Consider the following 24,504-nt stretch of genomic DNA (forward strand, 5'->3'; position numbering starts at 1 on the left):
ATCGTTTTTTGAAAGTGACAACTTCAAGAAGTTGAGAGGCCGTCAATGGGTTTCATAATGTTACGTTTGGCCCGGGTGGTAAGGCAATAATATCCTGCTGAGTGTTTCTGTAATATTCCTGGTTTCAACCTTTGAAAGCTTCCTCGGCTTTCTTGAGTTTTTCCCCCGTTTGTCGGCCATTTTTTTAAGCGGGCGCGGGAACCTGAAGGAAAATTACGTCACGTTGTTTACGAAGTTTGATTGGTCAGTTATCTCTTCTTCTCGTTCCAAATATGGTACTTTCGAAAATGAATAATCACGAGCATCGGACAAAGCAAACATATGAGAGTTACACGTTTCAACCCCTTATGAGTTTCTGATTGTACTGAATACGATAGGATAGTCTTAGACAGAAACTTTATTTTCTTATTTCTGAAAAGTATGCAAATTTCATCAGTTTAACAGTTCATGATAGAACGCTATAGGTTTGAACTTTCCAGTATTTGCAACGATTATATCGATTTAGATCAGTTTGCCTATCGTGAAGGCCATAACTCTACTATGGCATTAATTAAATGCCAACATACATGGTTAAAGTGGCTTGATGGTAATGCCGATTTTGTCAGAATTTTTTCCTTTGAATATAGTAAGGCCTTCGACTCTGTATCACACAATATCCTCTGTAGTAAATTGAAGCAGGTTAACATTAATCCATATATTATTAATTGGCTTATTAGCTTCTTAGATCAGAGAAAGAAGAGAGTTGTTGTCGATGGTTACCGTACTAAATATGTTTCTATAAATAGGGGTGTTGCTCTAGGTACAGTCCTGGTACCGGTCCTCTTTTCTATTTTTAACAACGATATCAAAGTTGTTAATACTAACAAGAATCTTCTAGTTAAATTTGCAGACGACACAACTGTTACCTTGCCGATTAAGGCAAATGTGGGTTTAGATGAGTCTGAAACGGAAGTCCTATCCTTTATTGAATGATCCGAGAACAACTGCATGAAAGTTAATTTGACAAAAACATGGGAACTGCTTTTACGAGGGAAGACTACCAGGACGCCTCCTGAATCACTAGAGACCATAGGGAGGAAAGAGAAACTGAAACTGTTGGGCGTTACCTTTGAGCAAGTGCCAGTTAACTGAGACACTCAAAGCAGTAGGTTGTATATTATAAGAATATGTAAATATTATGGCTACTGTGTTGAGAATTTGGACTTACTTTTTCAATGTTTGATCCTTTCAGTTTTCACATATGCTATTGAGGTTTGGAGGTGCGCTTTTTATAGCAAATATTTAAGTAGAATTGATAAGCTCTTTGCCAGGTGTTATAAGTTAGGTTAGTGCTTAAAGCAGCACATGTACAGTATCTTGAACATTCGTCGTAATAGAGATATGAAGGTATGGCAAAGGATCTCTTCCACCAACACTGCGTTAAGCGATCTTTTACCTTCCCAGAGAACACGGAAGATAAGAACTATGTCGCATAATTATATTCTACCTAATGTCCGGACAAGTCGTTTTAAATCAGTTTTTATTAATAGATGTCTCCTTAATAGTAACTAATATTTATTTAGTCGTTTTCCTCACGTATTTTTTCGCTTTCCTTTATTCATTTTATTGCCATGTAAATTACTGCACGTCTGTTTACGCAATGAATTATTTATAAAGACCTTTATTATTATTTACTCAGATTAGACAATGACAATACGTCACAAGTTATAGCCAAATATGCCCATCTAAAGTTTCAAAAACGAAAACAGATCCTGAGTAAAAAATCGAATTGATTAGTTAATTAAATTATAGTATAATTATTATCGAAATGGTATATGCCGTATAATTTTGTTGTTTCTGTTCATATTTTAAATAATTTGTAGTATACTACTATACTATTATCATCATCATTATCACTGTCATTATCATTATGATTACCATTATCATTACCATTACATGTACACTGACCAGCTGATCTTTTTCATGTTATTCATGTTTGGGGGCCAGAGTACTATACAATAGACATCTCCTCGTCGTCAGTTTCCCCCGTATTTGACTCAGCTGTCACCTGATAGTAATCTTTAGTTTCGTCCAACAAGTTAAAATCTAAATATTCCACCTCCTGAAGCATCAGTTGTTCTAATCGTTCAACCAATTCTGGAAAACTCGGTCGCTCATCAGGGTTCTGTTTCCAGCAGTCTTTCATCAAGGAATAACTAGAAAGTATAGGGACAAAATCAGTCTAGTTTTAATCGTCGATGCTGTCTTTTGATATCCCTAAAGAATCCATGAGGCTTTCACATCATAAACTTTTTTGTAAGTTTATACGTTAAATTACAAATTATCATTAGTTGGGGAAGCTTAGCTGTATTATAAAGCCTCAGATATTCCTCATTAGCTTCCTCGCCTTTTTAGTTCGTCATAATTACGTATAAAATAATCTCATTTCCCGGCAAATTAAAAGACAAATCGATCCATATCTAAATTATAATAAGGTAAAAGACTTTAAATAGCTATACAGCTATCGGAACAGCTACTTATCTATACAACTCTTCCTTCAGCACGGACATCGTTGAGCTGGACCACCACTAAGTAAGTGGTCGGCGTTTAAACAAGATCATTAAAGAAAAACAACTTTAGGTGTCCTTTCTATCTGACAGGTAATTTTTGCTGACACGCCTAACATTTTTTAACCGTTTTAAAGACGGATACCTAAACAGATTGAACTTAATCGAAATCTGTTATATTACATGGATTATATGATATTATAAATGTATTGCGTGAAAGACTTTCCCCTCCCAAGCAAGTCATTTGTTATATGTCACGTGACTGACTTTGGGAATAAACATGCTTTCACTGTCGGCCATCTTGACTAGTTTATTATCTTACATGGTGTCAGAGAGAACAAGAAAATCCTCTCCCAATTCTGCCATCGAGCTGACATTTCCCCGAAAAAGGACGGAGTATTCCCATCAATTATGTTTTCGTGTGTAGTGCGTGGAAATTCGACGACAATAGCGAAATACAAGAGTCCGGAGATGACAAGATTTACACCAAGAATGGCTCGTTTTTGCCAACAAGCCTCTTGTATCTTCGATGGTCCGCTGCACGACAAAGAAGACGGCGTGAAAGTAAGCTACTTAAAGTTGTGGGTAGGTGACAAAGGATTAGATTTATTCGAAGGATTTGCATTCGCAAAGCCCGAAGACGATTTGAAACTGAAGGTAGTGCTGCAGAAGTTTGAAGAGTACTGCGCGCTTAGAAAAAAAGCACATTATGGCTGCCTTGGAATTCAATGAAAGACACCAAGGAGAGAGCGAGAGTTTTGAATCCTTTGCGACAGATCTGAAAATTTTCGTCAAAGATTGTGACTATCAAGAAGAGGAGCGTATGGTTCGTGATGCGATCTTTTTCCGCCGTAAGTGCACAAAAGCTCGGGAAAAGTATCTCGATTTGGCCAAAGAATTGACGCTTGTAAAAGCGGTTGAAATTGGTCGAAACCAGGAAATGAATTTAAACAGCCTGAAAAAACTATCGAAGGGTGAAGCCAACTGTGAATGCCATAGAAAAGAAGAAACATGCAAAACAAATGCGTCCACGAATTAAAAGTAAAGAGGAGAAACCTGAGACTAGCAAGTCCAAAGATAAATGTGGTAGATGTGGTTATGATAAGACCCATAAAAAATGACCAGCAATGGGACAACAGTGCGGACTCTGTAAGAAGATACAAAGTCCTGCAGATCAAAAGAATTCCACAATCTTGAAGAAGTACAGGACTCTGATCCAGAAGAAGAAGAAAGTGAGTAAGAATTACCCTCTTTGTGTACTCATTGAAATCAAGCATGTGAAGGAAGATGAGGAGTTCTATGTAACCGCCGAAATAAAAGATTCTCAGGTACGATTTCAGCTGGATAGTGGTGCGAAACCCAATGTTATGTCAGCAAAGGTCTACAGAGCATCAAAGCAAGGCTTAAAGCTTAACACAGAGAAATGCAAGATCCGTCAGACACAAGTTCCATACGTGGGACATCTCCTGACAGCTGATGGCCTTAAGATTGACCCCCACGAGGTAAAAGCAATTCAAGAGATGCCGGAACCAGAGAGCAAAGGAGATGCAAAACGAGTCCTTGGATTTGTGCAGTTCTTGACCCCGTACCTGCCAAGCCTGTGAAGTGAAGTCGCTCCACTGCAAGAACTAGGTAAGTCAAATGTGTTGTTTCATTGGGACCTTCCGCAGAAAGACAGCTTCATGAAGATTAAGCAACTCGTATCGCAAGCACCTATGCTTCAGTAAAACCAAACCAAACCGGTAGTAATTCAGTGCGATGCAAGTGTCAAGGGGCTCGGGGCTGTGCTCTTGCAAGACAGCAAGCCTGTATGTTATGCTTCCCATCGAAGCCGAGATGCTAGCCGTTGTGCTTGCTTGTCGCAAGTTCCACCAGTACATATATAGCAGAAGTACAGTTGTTGAAACAGACCATAAGTCCTTGCAGGCAAAAGCACAAAACCCTTGTCACAAGTTCCATTGAGACTTCAGAAGATGATCCTCAATCTGCGTGGCTATGACGTCGAAGTCCGATACATTCCTTGGAATAAACAAATTGTAGCAGACACCCTAAGCAGAGCAGCTGTACCAAGTGCTGAGAAGGAAGGATAGGAGGCCTTTCAAGAAATAAACCTGGTCCTTGCTAGTTATACCTATCGCTAAGTGCCAACAAGCAAAGATTTCAGGGGCAGTGGCAACCACAGACAGCTTTTTCGCCCGTATTGGGTCCCACCTGCGTGGCACAGCCGTTGGGTTAGTGAACGGGGAAAACCCGTGTCTCAAAACTCCTTACTGAGGAGGTGAGTGCAAAGCAGTCTATCAAGCGCCATTTCTACACGACACAAGTGGGAGCTGTTGGCTGGGAACCGCACAGCAGTTCCACCACGACATGCACGGGGAAGGTGGATCACGAATTACCAGTAAATCAAAGCAAGGGGCACGCATACACCAACCCACGAGCTCATGCTTTACGTTTAACCCATATATATATTCTACATGTATATTTTCATTTTTTCAAATCACGCAAGTTCAACCATGGAGCATGTGTGGGGGATAATTGTGAATAATGAGAGTTAAAAAGCCTTTCGGAAACATCCAAGAAGTAGCAAACTTTTTTTATGTATTAAACATCCAGTCTTCAGTCGACGCTTATGTTATACCCTAATTACTGAGAAATCCAAGTTGTCTAAGAGTTGCTGTAATAATTTTTCTGTGAAGCGTCGCACACTGCGCGCACTGCAGCCTGGAGGTACTCCCAATCGACTTCATTGTCACGAGACTTCCATTTGCGATCTCGAAAAAATATTTAACAGTTATTCCTAGAGCCCGAATAGGCTCTGAGTCAATAGCCTATGAGGCCGAAGGCCAAATGGGCTATTGACTCAGAGGCCATGAAGGCAAGAGGAATAATTGTTTTAGCAAAATCCAACTAGTTGGTCAAAAATATCGAGAATAAAAAATAATTAGCTAGTAAAACGCGATTCAGCCGCCATTGTTTTGGTTTTCAAAGCCAACGCTTTTCGCTACTGGTGGGCTATAACATATAGCCCAGTAGTAGCTCAACCAATCAGAACGCAGCATTGATAATAGACCTTTAGTTGGATTTTACTAAATCATTATATAGTCCAGTCTACGTATAATCTATTTGTTATAATGGAGTTGTCAGTGAACTACCAACAAGAAAGATAAAGGGAAAAAAATCATTTTTTCCGTCGCTAGTCAACATTTTTTTAAAAAAACTTACAGGTCATCAGGACACAAGTCGGGCTTTTCCATGCGGTATTCTGTCTTTAGACGTCTCATGACATCGATGTTATTTAATAGCGGATACGGCGAACCACCTATAAAGTATAGACCAAAAATTGATTATTCCCGGAATAGTCATTACGCATTGATGAACTCTTCGTAATTTTGTACCCGATTAAGACTAGAAGTTTTTTCGAAACAAAGAAGAGTAATGAAAATGTGCCAGAAACACTGTTTCCTTAGTTTAGTTTCAGTTTTTTTCATTCATTTATTTATTCTACAAGCCATTTATATTGTATTACAAGATTTGAAGATGAAGATGCTATTTGTAGAATTAAATATCAGGTTACAAGAATAAATGGAGAGGGCAGGATATAGTTAAACTAATTACTTGCCCTTTGATTAAATTACAGTTTAATTTAGGTTAAAAGAGAAAAAAAGAGAAAAGTATAAACTCTATAGACTATGAAAAATTTTTCAAAAAGAACGCTCTTACACCGGCGTTAAGTCTCGCTTGCTTGAAGATGAGATCGAGAAATGAGGAGGTGATTAATTCTTCACGAAACAGGATTCACTCGCTAAAGAACGCGTGTTAGTGACGACCGGAAATGAGTATGCGGTCGCAGGCTATACGCGTGTATAAATAAACGAAAATTCAACAGCCTCGATTCCAGAAAAATTACATCATTGCCAGAGATCACAAAAGTGATTTACATGTCACATCATTTCAATCATCGCCGAAAATTGAATAAACCGCGTGCTCATCACAAGACCCATTTGCATACAATGAAAGTTTACAACACTCAACCATCCCGGTTTTGCTAATTTTAAAAAGATTGTTCTTTTTTTCCGACCACTGTAGTGTTCACTTGTTCCAAAGTAATTAACGCTTTTCAGCGGTAGAATTCATGGACCGTCCTCTTGTAGAAAGCTCTAAATTTAATCTTTCTTAATTTTTTGTCGCAAAACATGCGTGGCTTCGGTCAACCAATGATTCTTAGTCCCAGTTTCCACGGTCTGCAATAGGAACACCTGGGAACACAAACGCCTTTTTGTGTACTAAATGCGAAGAAAAAAGGGCTTGCTAACGCAAGCGAGACGAATAACAGAGTTCGAGTAGTTTAGTTTCTAAACTGCACTCGGGATTCAGGAGCCCCCTACTACACTGTAATCTGGTTTCTAAACTATTTGCATAAATCGAAGTTATCAGTACAATGCAAGATGGTGGTCATTTTGAATAACGTACGAGTTGCCAGGATCTCTATAGCCAATGTTTTTTATAATATCTTGAGGAACCCAAGATGGACTACTTTTTAAACTCTTAATCAGTAGCAAAACATGGTAAACGTAGGGGGGGGGCTCCAACCTCTCTCGACTTTTTTTTCCTAGTGGGTGTATCGATTTGCTAAAAAGAACCTGTCATTTTGTAACATTACCAAGGGTTGCTATTTCCCACATGACAACTCCAAACGACCAACTGTGAAAAAAAAAGTAATATAATGGTTATCTCAAGTTTTTGATCTTTAGCATTTAATAAGCGAATTCATCAGTTTTGTTTTCAAACTATATTTTATCAAAACGAAAAGAAAAAACAACAACAGCAACTTAACGTAAGAATCACAAAACATATGAGCGCACTAACATCGATGTCAAGATCCTGCACGTTAACATCTGGCCCCAGTTGTTCAAAAGTTGGATTAAACGCTATCCACCGGATAAATCACTTTCCAACGGATAAGTGTTAGGGAAACCAATTGCGCTATCCAGTGGATAGTGATTTAACCGTGTGCATGGATTTTGTAACTCTTCATAAATTTATTCAATTTTAGACTATCTTAGAGACAAAGAAAAACAAAAAGATACGAAACCCTCTGCAGAAAAGAAAATGAAATTCACAGAGCACCACTGAAAACCACTGTTGGATAAATCAGGACGGGGATTGTGAATCCATAACTGATCATTGTCTGGTTAGGGAAATTCTTGTTTTATTTGTCTATTTTGTTTGTCCGTGTGTTTCAATTATATCCAGAAATGCATGCAATGGCGAAAATAGCAAAAAATTTCGAAAAATTGCCAGCCTCTGGCGATTTGAATTGGATGCCAAAAGAGGCCCCTTGGAGACTGGCGACATTGGCAAAATTAGCGGTTTTGGCAAAATTGGCGGTTTTGGCGAAAATCGCCAGAGGGCTGGCGATAATGGCGATAAACGTCCCGACCCCTAGGAGACTGGCGATTTTGGCGAAAATCGCCAAGGGGTTGGCGATATCCAGAATGTGGCAAATATTCAAACTGGATGCCAAAAGTGGCCCCTTCAAATTAGATAACTAAAGAAGTCCCTATAACTGTGAGGCAACATTACTAAAAAAAAGTTCAGAATGTGGCAAATATTCAAATTGGATGCCAAAAGTGGCCCCTTCAAATTAGATAACTAAAGACGTCCCTATAACTGTGAGGCAACATTACTAAAAAAAAGTTCAGAATGTGGCAAATATTCAAATTGGATGCCAAAAGTGGCCTCTTCAAATTAGATAACTAAAGAGGCCCCAATAGCTGTGAGGCAACATTTATCAAATACAACTGAATCAGATATATCACAATTAAGAAATGGTAAACGTGCAGCGTGCAACCATGGAGTTATGGATGCACGCGGGAGGTTGCTAAGCACGAAAGAAGCGTAAGAGTCGCACGAGGCGATAGCCGAGTGCGACTCTAGCTTCTTGAGTGCTTAGCAAACCTCCCAAGTGCATCCATAACTCCATGGTTGCACAGCTGCAACGTTTACCATTTCTTTTATAACATAATCAAAAGAGAAATACATTATTTTCCATTTGCCTTCGGTTGAGTCATCGGTACGAGTTCATGTATGCTGCCATCTGCCCGCGTGTAAACAAATCATGTTCTATGTTTTTCAGAAACTTGCCTTTGAGTTTTTCTTTCGCTGAATCAACCGTTCTCCGTCTTCAGGTAAATTGCAAAACGTTTTTCGTTGTTATTCTGAATGGCATCTGTCTACTTTCTCTTAATATTAGGGTAAAAACTTTGAGGGAAAACTATAGCTGCAACTATAAACACCAACTAAAAGGACTAAAAAATAAGCTAAAACTAAATAAATGAAAACTATCAATTAATGCTCTTAACCCATAACCCCTTAGATAAAGCAAGTAACTAGACCAGAATTATTATGGGGAAAAAAGGGGTAAGGGATGAAGTACTCCAAATATGGACAGCAGGTCAGTTTTCTCTACATATTGGTGTAACAGTCCGAAATCTACAAGGGGAGAGGTGATAATCCTCTCTAGGGAGTGATAATCCCCCAGGATAGTGAGAGGTGATAATCCTCTCTTGGAGGTGATAATCCCCCAAGGTTGTGAGTGGAGGTGATAATCCCCCTTGGGTACTGGAGAGGTGGAAAGACCTCTCTAGATGTCTAATTCCCCGGTTTAAGGAGTAACAAGAGTCTATGGGGCAAAGTGTGACCTGTATGGGAGCACTTCATCCCGAACCCATGTTTATTAATTGCCAACGACTCTCAATACAGATATCATCACTAATTTAAGCTAGGATTGCGCGCCTGCTGTCCGTCAGGAAAAACCCTCAATTATTTTTGAGGGAAACCTGAACCCTCCCGAAAGCAGAGCCAGACACTTAACATGAACCTCGAGGGAGAGAGGTTAGACGAAAATATATTAATAGAAGTTGCAAGTAAATGACAATTAAACTGTTATCAACTTAATAATCAAAATAAGGCCCAAAGTAACTAAGTGCACAAGCATGTTAGGATGCCGGGTACAATGATTCCCCTCAGTAGAAACCCCACCTCTTTTCTGCCATATCTTCTTGACAATTGCCAATTGATTCAAAGTGTAAACAACAAAGATCAGTAGTTCGTATGACTGCAAAAAGTATAAGCAGCTTCTTAAATTTTTCAACAAGAGGAAAGACCTCATATATAAAACCTTAAGAAAACCAGCAGAGAGAATCAAGCAGTAATAAGGGAGGGTGGGATGGGATTTTGTTCCACGAAGAGAAGAATATGAAGTGCTATTTTGCTGAGCTAGGCGGGAAAATGTAGGCATCAACTGTACATGTGATAGCTGGCATCTAATTGGCTGAGCGAAACAATTAGTGTGACAGGGGTAACATGCAGGAAGTGACCCCTGAAAGGAAGTGAGCTGATTCCACAACTGGTAAGGGCGGGTTTATGGTTATCACATTAACTCCAATTTATCCTGTTGTATAAATTAGCTGCTTATTTATGTGACAATTTTTGAAATAAGCGTAAAGTAGAAATGAGAAAATTTGACTTTAATTCCTTAAGAATAACAGTTAACACTAATTTTAAAAAGAAATTAACTAGCTTTGTATCGAAATCTGTCTGGGGAAATCCAGCTATGAAAGTCAAAGTTCAGTTGCAACTGAAATTCGCCGACATACAACCGGTGCTGAAGCTGTTGTTTTTCGACCGATCTCTGAACGACTGTTATGAATGAACACTGAGGAACAAAATAATACACACAGAAGTTATGTTTTGAAAAATTTATTATAACATAACAAAACTAAATCGCGCGCTCTGATTGGTCAGTCAGCCACTACCATTTGCCCGTGGGTGCACGCTAAGAAACTGAGCTAGCGCAGTAAAATTTAGGCAAATTCAACAAATCTCCTCTCCTGACGGTAAAATACACCGATGAAATGCACAGATGAAAAGTGGAAGTTGAAGAAAATACTAAGCTGTCGTTTTGAAGGAAAAAAGACAAAAGATCAAGCGACAAATTTGCCCTGGATGAATGAATCACTGTTTTCCTCGCGGCTAGAATCTGCTGAAGGAAAATCGAGCGAGCGAAGATTTGAGGTACAGTTTGTGTGTTTTTTATAGAAGAGAAAGTCTGTTTGAAAAGGAAAATTATCAATTAGCATTGTGTTATTGACTTGTTGGTCAAGCTGATGCTAAATTCAAGCAAATATTTTAGGAAACACGCTCAAATTCGAGACAGCTTTGTTGTGAAGTTTTCATCGCATCGATTAAAAATTTTAGTTGAGTTTAAACGGGCACATAACGCTGGAATAAGCGAATTTCATTTGAGTACAGAAACATTTGGGTTTTCAAATAAATTTTTCAAAAAATAACTTCTGTGTGTATTATTTTGTTCCTCAGTGTTCATTCATAACAGTCGTTCGGAGAACGGTCGAAAAACAACACCTTCAGCGCCGGCTGTGTGTCGGCGAATTTCAGTTTCAACTTTCGCTTTCATAGCTGGATTTCCCCAGACAGATTTCGATACAAAGCTAGTTAATTTCTTTTTAAAATTAGTGTTACCTGTTATTCTAAAGGAATTACAGTCAAATTTTCTCATTTCTACTTTGCGTTTATTTCAAAAATTGTCACATAAATAAGCTTGATAATTATTTCATTTATTTAGTTTTAGCTTATTTTTTAGAGTCCTTTTAGTTGGTGTTTATAGTTGCAGCTATAGTTTTCCCTCAAAGTTTTTACCCTAATATTAAGAGCAAGTAGACAGATGCCATTCAGAATGACAACGAAAAACGTTTTGCAATTTACCTGAGGACGGAGAACGGTTGATTCAGCGAAAGAAAAACTCAAAGGCAAGTTTCTGAAAAACATAGAACATGATTTGTTTACGCGCGGGCAGATGTCACCATACATGAACTCGGACCGATGACTCAACCGAAGGCAAATGGAAAATAATGTTTTTCTCTTTTGATTATGTTATAAAAGAAATGGTAAACGTTGCAGCTGTGCAATCATGGAGTTATGGATGCACTTGGGAGGTTGCTAAGCACTCAAGAAGCTAGAGTCGCACTCGGCTATCGCCTCGTGCGACTCTTACGCTTCTTTCGTGCTTAGCAACCTCCCGCGTGCATCCATAACTCCATGGTTGCACGCTGCACGTTTACCATTTCTTAATTTGAAAACCCAAATGTTTCTGTATTCAAATGAAATTCGCTTATTTCAGCGTAATGTGCACGTTTAAAATCAACTAAAATTTTTAATCGATGCGATGAAAACTTCACAACAAAGCTGTCTCGAATTTGAGCGTGTTTCCTAAAATATTTGCTTGAATTTAGCATCAGCTTGACCAAAAAGTCAATAACACAACGCTAATTGATAAATTTACATTTCAAACAGACTTTCTCTTCTATAAAAAACACACAAACTGTACCTTAAATCTTCGCTCGCTCGATTTTCCTTCAGCAGATTCTAGCCGCGAGGAAAACAGTGATTAATTCATCCGGGGCAAATTTGTGGCTTGATCTTTTATCTTTTTTCCTTCAAAACGACAGCTTAGTATTTTCTTCAACTTCCACTTTTCATCTGTGCATTTCATCGGTGTATTTTACCGTCAGGAGAGGAGATTTGTTGAATTTGCCTAAATTTTCCCGCGCTAGCTCAGTTTCTTGGCGTGCGCCCACGGGCAAATGGTAGTGGCTAACTGACCAATCAGAGCGCGCGATTTACTTTTGTTATGTTATAAAACGGCTTTATTTAACTGTGAAGTAATATTTATCAAATACAACTGAATCAAATATATCTGAAAACAACGAATGGAAGTCGTTTCACTTAAGCTTATGCATTTGTGCCATGTACTTCACAGGTTAAGTAAACATTTTCTTACTTTCGATGTCGCTTGACTTGCCAAAAGTAATGTGATGCGCTGAAATATCACACTAGCATCATTTGCTTTTTTATGGTTTATTCCTTTCAAAGTCTTACCAAACCGAATTTCATGACCCACAGCTAATCCACCAATTACTCGAGGAGACAATCACCAAGTCCTTGAAATGATAATAATTCCTTACCATGGACACTCTAACTTTTGAGGTTCGATGTAGACCTAAACAATCCTCATTGGTGTCAATTCTCTTAACATCGGTTCCATTAACTTGTGAGGTAGCTTAATTCAAAACCGACTGCGAAACGCACGGTTCCTGGCGTTTCGCAGTCGATTGTTTAGGTCTACATCGAACCTCAAAAGTTAGAGTGTCCATGGTAAGGAATTAGTCAGTATCATTTCAAGGAATTGGTGGGTCTCTCCTCGAGTAATTGGTGGATAAGCTGTGGGTCATGAAATTTGGTTTGGTTGGCTTGAACGAACACTCTCTCCCTTTTGTAAATACGCCATTTTCGCCAAAATCGCCACTTTCCAAAGGACCCCTTTGTCATCTCATTTGAATTTTGTTTACAGTTTGGCGATTTTGGCGATTAATCGCCATTTTTGCCATTTTCGCCAATGCGTGCATTTCTGGACATTTCTCATTACACAGCTTCGGACAAAATTTTGAACGGACGAATTTTTACCTGTGCAACCCGTTTATACAAACCACAAATCGTATTACTCTTTTCTGTTCAAAAACGTGCACGTATCCGCCGGTCCTGGCCAATTCCGTGTAAAGGAAAGGCGGACTCGTACAAGAGTTTGTCCGTTCCAGGGTTCTATCTAGGGTATTTGAGGGGTAGAAGCTTCCCCAAAAAAATATTGTTATTATTACAGTATAAAAGTAACTATATCGGAAAATTATCCAGACGCGACGAGGTCAGTGTACATGAAGTAAGTAATACCTGTCTAAGGACACAATTGTGTCTCAAAATGCAGCAGATTGCATCTCAGCGATGTCACCAGATCCCCCTAGGAGCTCGTGGCCTTCGGCCACTCGGGACTTCTCCCCCAAGCGAAAAATCCTAGATAAAACCCTGCGTTCAAAAATTTGTCCAGACCCATGTAAATAGGGTCTTGCCTACTTAAGGTTGAAAGCCAGCTTCACACTTGATACCAGTGCAGTATTTTGGTTGTTTTCTTACCATACTTAGTTATCCGTTTACTTACAAAATATAAAGAAAAGCATGAAAATAATGAAAAAAGTGGAAGAACTGAACACGGCAGGTTTGTTTCTTCATTAGGGTTGGTCTTGATCTTACTGATCTAATCTCTGTTCTGTAGTGCGTGGACTATGTTATACTTTTTACTTACACATCACTCTTGCAACTGAAAATTTGTTCGTACAGTGATTCTGGTGCCATCCATTTGATCGGCAGTCTCTTTTGCTTTTTTACTTCGTACATCCCATGATGTAATTCCCGCATCAAACCAAAGTCAGCAATCTTAAGCTTTTTACCGTGTGCCACAAGGATGTTTCGCGCGGCTAGATCTCTGTGAACAAGGCCTTTTTCTGCGAGGTAGCTCTGAAAATTGCAAATAATTAATTGAAAGGATAATCCGATGTCAGTTTAATCTACCGTAGTTAAAATTGCCCATGTATAATTTACTGGACTTTATCCGGCAGCTGGAGCTTCTTAAGATAATGATTTCGGGACTAAGGATTTCTTGTAAGCAAGAACTTCTGAGGTTTGTTTTGTAACTACCACTTAAACCAAAAGTATTTAAATTTTTCTATACAATATCAAGCCCTCATTTTCAGGCTTCAAGACCTTTCGAAGGCGGAATTACTAGCTCGCATACAGTGATTAAGACGTGCCTTAATACGGTCTTCCTAGCCTGAGAAATTCGCAAAGCCACCACCAGTTTCCCCGCGAAATAACCTCTGAGAAACGAGCGCAGAAATTCCATACTGATGACGAGTCACTTCTCAGATCTGAATAGTGCTTCTGATTGGTTAAAGCAAATTTCCTGCACGGCACGACCTATCAGAGGCACTACCAAGATCTGGGAATTTCTGCGCTCGTTTCTCAGCTGTCATTTTGTGGGGAAATTAAGGGTGGTGGCGTCGCCAAATGTCAGCTATTTTCTCAGGCTAGGGTCTTCCCAGTGATTCGTAAATTCAGTTTCCTATGAAGTTCCTTCTTGCGTCAACAACCTGCATTTATTTACATATCATTTTTACTTCTGTAAAAACATAAACAGGTTAAAACCGTTCAAAAACTTTTCCAGGAACATTTCCAAGTCGTCGTGACGTATATGTCAACATTGACGTCGCCATGGCATCCGAGTTTTAGCTGAGTTTTAACAGCCTACATATTTCAAAACTTTGCATTATTTCTATGAAAAAAGGTTTTTCTTGTCTATCTTTACTTGATTAAAGCTGTTTATGTAGTCTAGGCTATTTAGTTACTAATTTGAGAAAAATTCAGAATGAGCAAATGGCAGACGATGAGTTCAATTTTCAACAGTACTGGTGTTTATTTCTCTTAAACAATTTCATAACTTGCAGATTTTTTTGCATCCTTCAGTCTATCACAATTACTTCCATTTATTTAAGCAAGAGACCACATTTTCCATGGGTTTGTCGGCTGACAACCCGCGCGGGATGTTGGGAAAACACGAGAAAAGCGTGTAAAAGCTTTTCGAGTGTTCTCCCAACATCCCAAATGGGTTATCACGCCGGTAAACCCATAGAAAGTGTGGTCTATTGCTTTTTAAATAACTTTAAGTTTTCTATGAGTTTACCGGCACATTAAACTATAGGTTTTTAACCAATCAGAACGCGCGCACTATCTTAGTTATTTTATAAATTAGTTGTAGGTAAATTGATATACATTTGATTTATTCAAAATGGCAGGTCCAAGATGGCAGATGGTTCCAGTTCTTTCTTTAATAATAAACAACGTCATAATAAGTGTTAGTTAGGGACTTGTCAGAAATTAGCAGGGGGAGGGGGGGTTGGAATTTTAAATTGGGGTTCGGAAATGAGGTGACCCATCCCTGCAATGGGAGTGAAATTTGTTAACCCTCCCCTTGACCTTGGCCTAAAATATCATGACCCTCCCCCCTCTTGTATAAATGATAAAATCTAGTTCTTGCAATACACTAGGGTGAGTCAGTATTATGAAAGCTCAAAATATATTTCTAATCTGTTCTTTGTAATGCCATATACATACATTTTAGATGACAGCTGATCACTCGACTCTCCTATTTCTCCCAGGTTTTTTTTTTACAAAATAAAGAACTTCTTTTTTCTTGATCTGTGGGTGAACCTCTACATGATCACGGACACATATTTGCATGACCCTCCCCCTTTTAACGGCCCATTTTTCATGACCCCTCCCTTTTCTGCAGTCTCAAAAAGTTGTAACCCTCCCTCTGTTTCCACCCCCCTCCCCCCTGCTAATTTCTGACAAGTCCCTTAACATCTTGATTTTATCAGACACATATTTAAGTATTTTTCTTTATGTCTACTTTGAGAGGAGAAAATTGATGAAATTTGGATACCGCCAATAAATTCAACAATACGGCATCATAATGACGTGAGATTACGTCATATAAAATCGAAAATGGCGTTGACACGAACCTGGTTGACTGTTTTTGAATAAACACTCAGATCGTTTTAGTCAGTTGCATGTTTAAACAATTAAGCAGGATAATGTTAATAAACAGTTTTTAACCGTGCCAAATACCAAGAACAAAGTTTAGAGACACAAGGAGAAACTTTGTTGTTAAGACCAACTTTTTCTGTTCATGAACTTGCTATCAGTGAGTTTCTGAGGTCTTTCTCATTCAGTTTCGACTTGCATTTACCTAATTAACGACAGAACATTCCTTACCATTCCACGAGCAACCTGCCGGGCAAATGACATGAGATCAAATGGAATGAACGATTCGCAGTCGTAGTCACATTCGTCCTCAGTGTTTTCATCCAACTCATCCAACTGGACGAAAAGAAAATGGATTTGCACAAATTTGCTCTTGGCAAATATTTTGCAATAATGTGAAAGCGGAAGGGTAAATCTGAGGCAAAGATGACAAATGCCACATTTGTCCCTTATATACCACCCGGTGTAGATTCGTATGCAAATGTGCTATTTACCATCTTTGCCCCAGATGTACTCCTTACTTTGCTATTTTTGCGACATATTTCAGCCAAGAGCAAATTGATCCTTTACATCAGTTAATGTGGAAAATACAATAATGGGTATTGTACATTCTTCATCGTCATCGGTATCATTTTTTTCTTTGTATAACTTATAAAGAGCTGACTCAGAAGGCCCTGACCTCTCACAAAACCCGACTGTCTTCCACTCTTCTTTTCCTATGCCACACCATACTAAAGTCAAGAGCAAGATCAAGGTCACTGCTATAATTTAAAACTGTAAGTCACCATAAATCTTAGTCCGGAGAAATAGGGAAATAAATCAACGACGCAGAGAAGTAATTTGATTTGAAGAAAATAAATACAGCCACAGGAAACAGACCCTCACCCGAGAAAGTCCAGATGACTCGGCGAATACCTAATCGGGCGGGAAAATTGTTTGTATTTTCTTCTTACCCTGCGAACGTGCGTGGTAGCTCTGTCGAATCTACAATCCCTGATAAAAGTAGTTGGGTAGGTTGTTCAGGTTTAAAGCAGTTCATTCTAATCCTCAAGAAAGATGGTTTTCCTTTCAACCAAATTTTCTTCGTCCCCCCTTTCCCCCTATGCAATGTTGGGATATAACACTACAATTAGGTGCATAAACACTTAAGTTTTGTTTAACATTGGGCGAGGGGCGGGGGGTAGAAAGTAGAAGCCTTCCTATCACTTTTGACGATGATCCTAGAGCTTTAGCAATTTACGGTAGTCACATAAACTTGTCATGACGCATGAAGAGACCATTCTGAAAGTAAACCCACAGTGAAGCATAATTTTGTTTCTTTGGGAAGCAGCATCCATAGAGTTTTTCGTTGTGGTTATTGGGACAGGGTGTTTTTCTTATTGTGTTAGTTTGCCCAAGTAGCTCCATACCAGATGAACAGTGACACTCTGTTTCCTTGTTCCGGCATACAATTCTTCGCTCTTCAAACTGGCCTCTGCGTTTCTCAGGGTCGAACTGCTTATCTGTGAAGGTAATTACGACAGCAGCCACAAAATAGATAAGTTGCCTATGCCGTCCATTTTATCAAATGGATTTCAGTTTAAATACTTTCTAAATGTTGCTTAAACATTATACGTTATTACTGCATCTTACAGTCAAACCCCGCTGACGGACACTGAGGGAGCATAGAAAGTGTCCGTATCAACGGAATGTCCGTATTAAGCGGGTTGAATTTAGAGAAAATGCAAGGGGTTTCCTCTCCCAGGTACCAAGCAAGCTGTCTGTTATAATGAGGTGTCCATATTATCGGGTGTGTGTAAAGCGGGATTTAACTGTACATTCATGAAAGTGGCAGCACGACATAAGTACTGAGTACCGGCTCGATTTAAAGCTGCTGTAGCATCTCTTTCCATAAAGGCCGATACACACGAAGGGTTTTGCTCCCGGAGCATGCTCCAGGGGCACACTCCGGGAGCAAAGCTCCACCGTGTGTACCAACGATTTCATGGGTATACTTTATCCTCGGGAGCAGAATTTCCAACCCGCAAAATGCTCCACGATATTTAACCAGTTGAATATTTGGGAGCAAGCTCCGGGGGCAAATTGAACGAACTTGAAAACGCTCCCTCGTGTGTACTGACATTTTTTGTTGCACGCGGATTAATACGCCAAATGTAAAACATTAACCAATCAAATAAGCCAATATTTTCATCCACAATTCCTTTGGAACCCTTGACTCGAGCTCAAAATTCAACATGGCGTCGACTGAAAGTATAGAAGTTGATGAGCTCGAATTTTGCGTATGGCATTCTCATGTATTCACAAAAACCGTCCGAAAATCAAACCAGAATTCAAGCAGGAAAATGTGGGCGTTTGGTAAAAAACAAGTCGGCGTTAAAATAGTCAATAGCTTATTTTATCTTATTTATTTTTTATCTGAAATACCTGACTTCTTTTTCGGCGAAGCCAACGAAGCAAGTCTCCATGAGCAACATACTCCATGATCAAAAGAAATGGTTTCGTTGTCGTCCAACAGCCAAGGAAACTCACCACGTTCTGATGTTTCCCCACCTCTTTCATGAGTTCTATTTCATCCAGGAATTGCCTTTTTTCCTCTTCGCTTGCACCGTCTTTAACAGAAAGCGGATCGTTGATTACTATTATTGGTGGGTTATTTTGATTACGTGACACTTAAGACAATTTACTGCCTTCCTCAGAAGAAATGCCTTATCTTAAACTCTTGAAAGTATTCATTCCACGTCAAACATCCTAATGCGAAGTTTTAAGGAGGACGTTAACATACGCCGACGAATTTTCCTTTCCCTTTTGGAGCCAGGAAAAAATCTTAAGAATGCAACTCCAATTTTAGTTTAATGTGCACGGCTCTTTAGAAGACCACTTTTTAGTGATAAGGATTCCGTGGTTAAATAAAGTTATTACTTACTTACTTACTCCAGTAAAATTCGCCAACATTTGACAAATCAGTTGGCGGGTTCAAATAGACGCGATAAAGTTTGAAAGTGCGTAAATTCATTTTTAAGGGACGTTGCTGTCACCTTTGAAACCAAACATAAGTCAGCTAAGGTATCTCCCAAATAACACAGTACAATGTTGTGATATGAAGACCAGCAGTAAGCGACCGAAATGTCGTGGTTAATAACAAAGCGAGTCTCGTGAGACGATTGATAAATGAACGCTATAATATCATTTTATGAGCACAAGAAGTTCCCTCTTACCACGCAATTGTTTGATGGCAACAGTCATTTCGCTTCTGCTTGTTTTCTCCAAATCAAAGTACTCCAAACCGTCTTTCAATTTAGCTTTTTGGACTTTTGAAAACGCTCCCTGTCCCAAATTTTCGACAAATTCTGTTCTCATTGGAGAAATTTCACAATGATCCAATACTTGAATATCTTTGGCGGTTCTAAAAAAAGTGGTGAACAAAATAAAATAAATAAACGAATAAAGATGTTTAATCCCCACATTCCCGCATTAAAAATGAATCACAATGTGTTTACAATATGCAGAAAATTTACAAAAACCTTCTTGAAACTGGAGTTTACAACATAATAATTAAAAATAGTATACAAAAATAAGGTTGAATCATAGTTACTAAAGATTGTACTAACCTAACAACAAATCGTGGACTAAGAATTGCATCAACATTTCAGTAACTTTTAAAAGATATTGAGTTTGCCAGCCTAGTCCCAAGGCGTTCTCGGCTCGGTCAATCCTGGACTCTACCGTGAGCTGTGACGTCACCGAGAGACACTCGCCCGCTCTTTCCCAGACTTCGTGCTGACAACGGGGCAAAAGAGAACGCCTAGGGATTAGTCTTTGCGTTTGCTATTATAAGGACAGCACTAGGGAAGAAGCTTTTTCATTTAAAAGACGAGTTAGCCTTTCTAAGGAAATAAGTTATGGGCGATAGTCCTAATCGTGCTTGCATGTTTCGACAAGGGCCCGCCTTTGTAATTTTATCAAAAGTCCCGACACAGAGTTCATTGCGTCTGTCCTCAAGTCTAACGATTTTAGCAAGTTGTAAGGCTTCCTGCTATGAGGGAGGGGGGTATATCACAGACATAAAAACAAAGAAGGAATGACTGTGAATTATAAACAGAGAAAAAAAGCGTCACACAAGTCTTGTTGGTTTTTGTACACTTACCTCTTAGCAGCAGGGAGTTGTTGTGCTTTGTTACAATAATACTTCACACCAATAACTAGTACAATAACCACAACCAGAGCGATAGAAAATACGATCAAAAAGATACTTCCCGATGAAAGGCCTTTAATGTTATGGAGAAAAACGAAAAGACAACAACAAAGAAAGAAACAAATTGACATTAATGAAAAAAAATCAACATCAACTCTCACTCACTCATTCACTCACTCTCTCGCTCGCTCACTCACTCACTCACTCAGGCGCTGTGTTTACATTCTTCCGGACAGCTTTTCGTGCCAACACGAAAGGCCATCCGTTATAGTACGAACACCTATCTGATATGTGACTCTCCACTTTACAGATTGACGCGGTGCATCTTCGTTCCGTCCTCCGGGGGGGGTACTCCCTTATAAGAGCTTAATGGGGACGTGCGGCCAGTCAGGGTATGTTTTTTCGGGACTTTTGTCTTAAACAGGGTATCGATTTTATCATTTTTGTCTAAATCAGGGCTTCGATTTTATCAATTTTTGTCTTAAACAGGGTATCTTTTCTTGGACAATAAACAGCCTGCGTGACTCTGTTGATCAAGCTGTAAATATTTTTGTGATTGTCAATGGATTAAATAAGAAAGAGTTTCGAAATTTATTATTGTCTCACACAGGGTATGGTTTCAAAAATCGGAATTCTGTCTTAAACAGGGTAGGAAAATCAGCGATTTTTGTCTTAAACAGGGTCAGGGTATGAGGGGCCGGGCCGCACCTCCCCACCCAAGGATATATCAAGTACCCCCGGGGTCCCGTCACAGAAATCGAGCGGAATTCACTGTTCCTGTGTGTGAACAGAAGCCCTGTATGGTTTCGCGCCTGCGCAAAAGCTATCCCGTACAGAGTGACTGAAATAGTCTAAAAAATACAGTTCTAGACGGTCAATAGTACTCATGATCATGTCGGCCATTGAGCCTCTATACCTCTTTTCAGTTTGATATTTTAACTATTTTGATAGTTAATCTGGGTAATTTGCCATTTTGACACTGTTAGAGTTGAATAAGGTTAAGACGTTTCGATTTTGAGAAAGTCAAAATGAATTAGAACGGAACACTAGCTATAGTAAATTCGGTTATAATAACCGGCCTACTCCATTACTCGTAGTACTTGTATTTATGTTAAGTGAAATTCTTGGAGTTAGTATCAGCGGAACTATTCCGTTTAAAAACCATTAAAATATATAGAAGTTTAAAATTTTACAAACTTTTATGGGATTTAAAAACACTCCGGTCCTCTTCCGTTGTTACTGATCGCACAGTAGAGGGAAGACTCCATCCCAGGGCATTCCACGCTAAAACTTCAAACTCATATGTTGTAACACACTTCAAAGTCAGCTCGAGCTTATTGGCGTCTGGGTCTGTGACGTTTATCTCATTCCACTCGCTTTTCGTTGCTTTCTCTTCCTTGTAGCGAATCTTGTAGAAGAGGACTGGGCATTCCCTGGGCGTCGGCCCAGTCCACTGCAGAGCAGCCACGCATCCCTTTGACGTAATTTGTTTAATAACTGGCTTGTCAGGGATATCTGTAAGCATATTAGTTTGAAAATTATTGATTTAGAATTATTGATTTTCTACTCATTTTAACAGACCTGGCCCCGGTTGTTCAAACGCTGGATAGCACTATCCAACGGATAAATCACTATCCAGCGGATAAGTATTTGGGAAACCAATCGCACTATCCACTGGATAGAGATTTATCCACCGGATAGCGCTATCCACCTTTTGAACAACTGGGGCCTGATTACTGAACTTTCTCCTTTTGTTGATCAATTAAAATAAATACTAGACACTGAAGGAAGCAAGAGCGATATAACTTCCAGAAAAGGAATGCGCATGTGTAAATCAGCAACAACGCCAATTTTCAGGCCACTGCTACTCAATGCAGGTTACATTTTCAACGAATGAATAAATTATTATTAATGACGAACACACGCCTCCCTCCCCCAAACCTCGCAAGGTTCTGCGATAAATGTATTTTTACGTATTATTAATGAATGACTGAATGCACGTATGAACGAACGAACAAATATAATACAGAAAGAATTACCTGCAGACGCTTTCAGTTGATTTTCAGTCCAGTTACTGTATCCAACATTTGTTATTGCCCTGACACTTACTGCATAAGCAGAATTGGGAATTAGATCAGATGAAAACGTGTAACTTTGAGTGTCACTGGAAACGTTAGTGACTTTATCTGAACCACTCTTGACAGAAACAAGTTTTACTTGATATCCAGCAGTGAGAATATCTTTTTGTGCGTATCGCTCCCATGTCAAGGTAAATCCACAGTTTTCAAATACCAGTCTCGTAATATTTGGCGAAGGAAGGAAAAAAGCTGCAGATATCAATGAAAAAAAGTTAATGATTAAAACTGATTAGTTTGTCTTTATTATGAGGCTACGTCTTCCTCGGTTATACTTTGCTTTAGTAAAGATGAAACTCCCCATGAATTGCCAAAACGAATGGAGGTACAATTTATTAGCTGAGAGACTTAGATTCTCTGTTTGAGAGTGATATGAAAACACATTGCTCCACGTACTGGGGGACTCTGTTTATACGATCAGTGCTGGAACATGAAGTCTTAATCTTAAGAAATGATGTTTGCGGAAAAGAAGTTGTGATGTCTTTAAATCTGGCTGAAACAATAAGACCGTAATAAGGTGTATTAAGGTAGATGCCAATTGATCATTTGCTTATGATTCAGTATAGATTACATAACCGACCAAGAGCTCGCCATCTCAACTATGCTCAATCAGGAGTCCTGGCTCAATTTAGTGACTCAACTGACGATTCTGAAGTGAAAACATGTGCTCTTTCTGAGTGTTCACCACAATTTTGGCATAGCAAGATCGATTTGACCCAGAAATTGACTTGGTTCTGCGCGCACTTAACACTGAGATAACAGTATTTGAATTTGAATTATATTGGTGCCTTATTTCGAATCAACGAATTCGTCTCTGCTTGGAAAATGTGCTCTTTGGAATTTTGACGGAAAATGCTTGCCCTTTACTTCAATTGCTGAACTATTTTATAATTATTGGAAAACTCTATTTGTGGGACTGTAGGAGCAAACAAATCCTTCCAAACATTTATGGATTTAGGACGAAGATCATCGCTAAATATGAAACAGAAGAAAAAATCAGCAACAAAGAATTCTTTAAAAGAAAGTGGATACTGACGCCTTATTTAAGTAAACTGTCTTAACTCCGTACTATTTCATTGCCCTGTTGTACTTTTTTCTAATTTTTTTTAGCCCTGTAATAATTTAACAATTAATTTTGCTTTTCTCTGTTAATGTCTGTTGTTAGAGTGTCTTTTTTGTAATATTGTAAGTGTAATTATTTAATGTGATTATCAATAAATATATTTAAATTAGAAAAAAAAAGATCGATTTGACCCAGAAATTGACTTGGTTCTGCGCGCGCTTAACAGATAACAGTAAAATAAGTTATGACTTTTCTTCATCATTTTTGTCCGAGCGATTTTAGCATTTGTTGTCCTGTAGCAATTTTCTTACTCTTATGAGAAATGAAGCAGGAGAAATTCAAAATTAATGCTCATCTGCTAACGGCTTCTATTTCACATCAACACCATGTAATAACATAGAATACAACACCTTTTTATGATGGAATTTTAAGTAGTCCACAGTGAAAATTAAAAAGATTTGTTTCAGCCCCAAAGTGCTAATTCAGCCCTACAGGTCAATGTCTGATTCAGTCTCTTCCGGAGCCATAGAGCACAATTTAGGCAAAAACAGCCTCATCAATAGCCTATTCCAGCCCATGCTTGGACTCATTTCAGCCTCTGGGTCTAAATCAGCCCTAGATAACTGGACTATATTAGCCTTCACTAAGGAAGCCAAATTAGACCCAAAAAACAGGACTGTATTAGACGCACCTAAACAGCCTCAATTTAGAGCTTAAGCAGATCTTTCTTTACAGAGTAGCCTCGAAGTGTCAACCATTGCATGTTACTTTTACCTACCAGAGACTTCACAGACGTAAAGGGGCTCATGGCCCGTACATTGCCCGTTATTCCATTTCATTGCTTTTTTCGCAGAAAACATCATTACACAGAGCTCCTGATTATTTCCCTGGTTGTTGGGTTCATTTGTATTCCAGTTAAAGTATTCAGCCTGTGTTCCGTCGACCCATACCCAAGGTGTGGTAGCATTGTCTCTGTACAATCCTATCCAAACGGCTTCCGATACTATGGGGGAGAGTGCTTGTTCCTCAGCTTGTGATTTCACCGTGGCAAGAGTGGAT

At 39.0% G+C, this 24,504-nt stretch overlaps 2 protein-coding genes across 2 annotated transcripts in view; one reads left to right on the forward strand and one right to left on the reverse strand.

Moving 5' to 3' along the window:
• The window catches only part of LOC140930980 (tetratricopeptide repeat protein 4-like), a 73,002-nt gene that overhangs the window by 15,910 nt on the left and 32,588 nt on the right, over positions 1–24,504 (forward strand). The window lies entirely within an intron of this gene.
• Positions 1,702–24,504, reverse strand: part of LOC140932187 (uncharacterized) — a 24,746-nt gene continuing 1,943 nt past the window's right edge. The window contains exons 2-13 of the mRNA XM_073381828.1: positions 24,224–24,504; positions 22,287–22,574; positions 21,445–21,762; positions 20,200–20,320; positions 19,271–19,527; positions 18,480–18,664; positions 17,465–17,557; positions 16,287–16,391; positions 13,759–13,970; positions 7,207–7,247; positions 5,769–5,865; positions 1,702–2,195 (exon numbers count right to left, since the gene is read on the reverse strand). The exon at positions 24,224–24,504 is cut by the window's right edge and continues 103 nt beyond it. Coding sequence (XP_073237929.1) covers positions 1,991–2,195; positions 5,769–5,865; positions 7,207–7,247; positions 13,759–13,970; positions 16,287–16,391; positions 17,465–17,557; positions 18,480–18,664; positions 19,271–19,527; positions 20,200–20,320; positions 21,445–21,762; positions 22,287–22,574; positions 24,224–24,504 — 2,203 coding nt within the window. The 3' untranslated portion in view covers positions 1,702–1,990. The remainder of the gene's footprint in view (positions 2,196–5,768; positions 5,866–7,206; positions 7,248–13,758; positions 13,971–16,286; positions 16,392–17,464; positions 17,558–18,479; positions 18,665–19,270; positions 19,528–20,199; positions 20,321–21,444; positions 21,763–22,286; positions 22,575–24,223) is intronic.

The sequence above is a fragment of the Porites lutea genome, chromosome 3 (assembly GCF_958299795.1).
Source record: "Porites lutea chromosome 3, jaPorLute2.1, whole genome shotgun sequence".
Taxonomy (NCBI): domain Eukaryota; kingdom Metazoa; phylum Cnidaria; class Anthozoa; order Scleractinia; family Poritidae; genus Porites; species Porites lutea.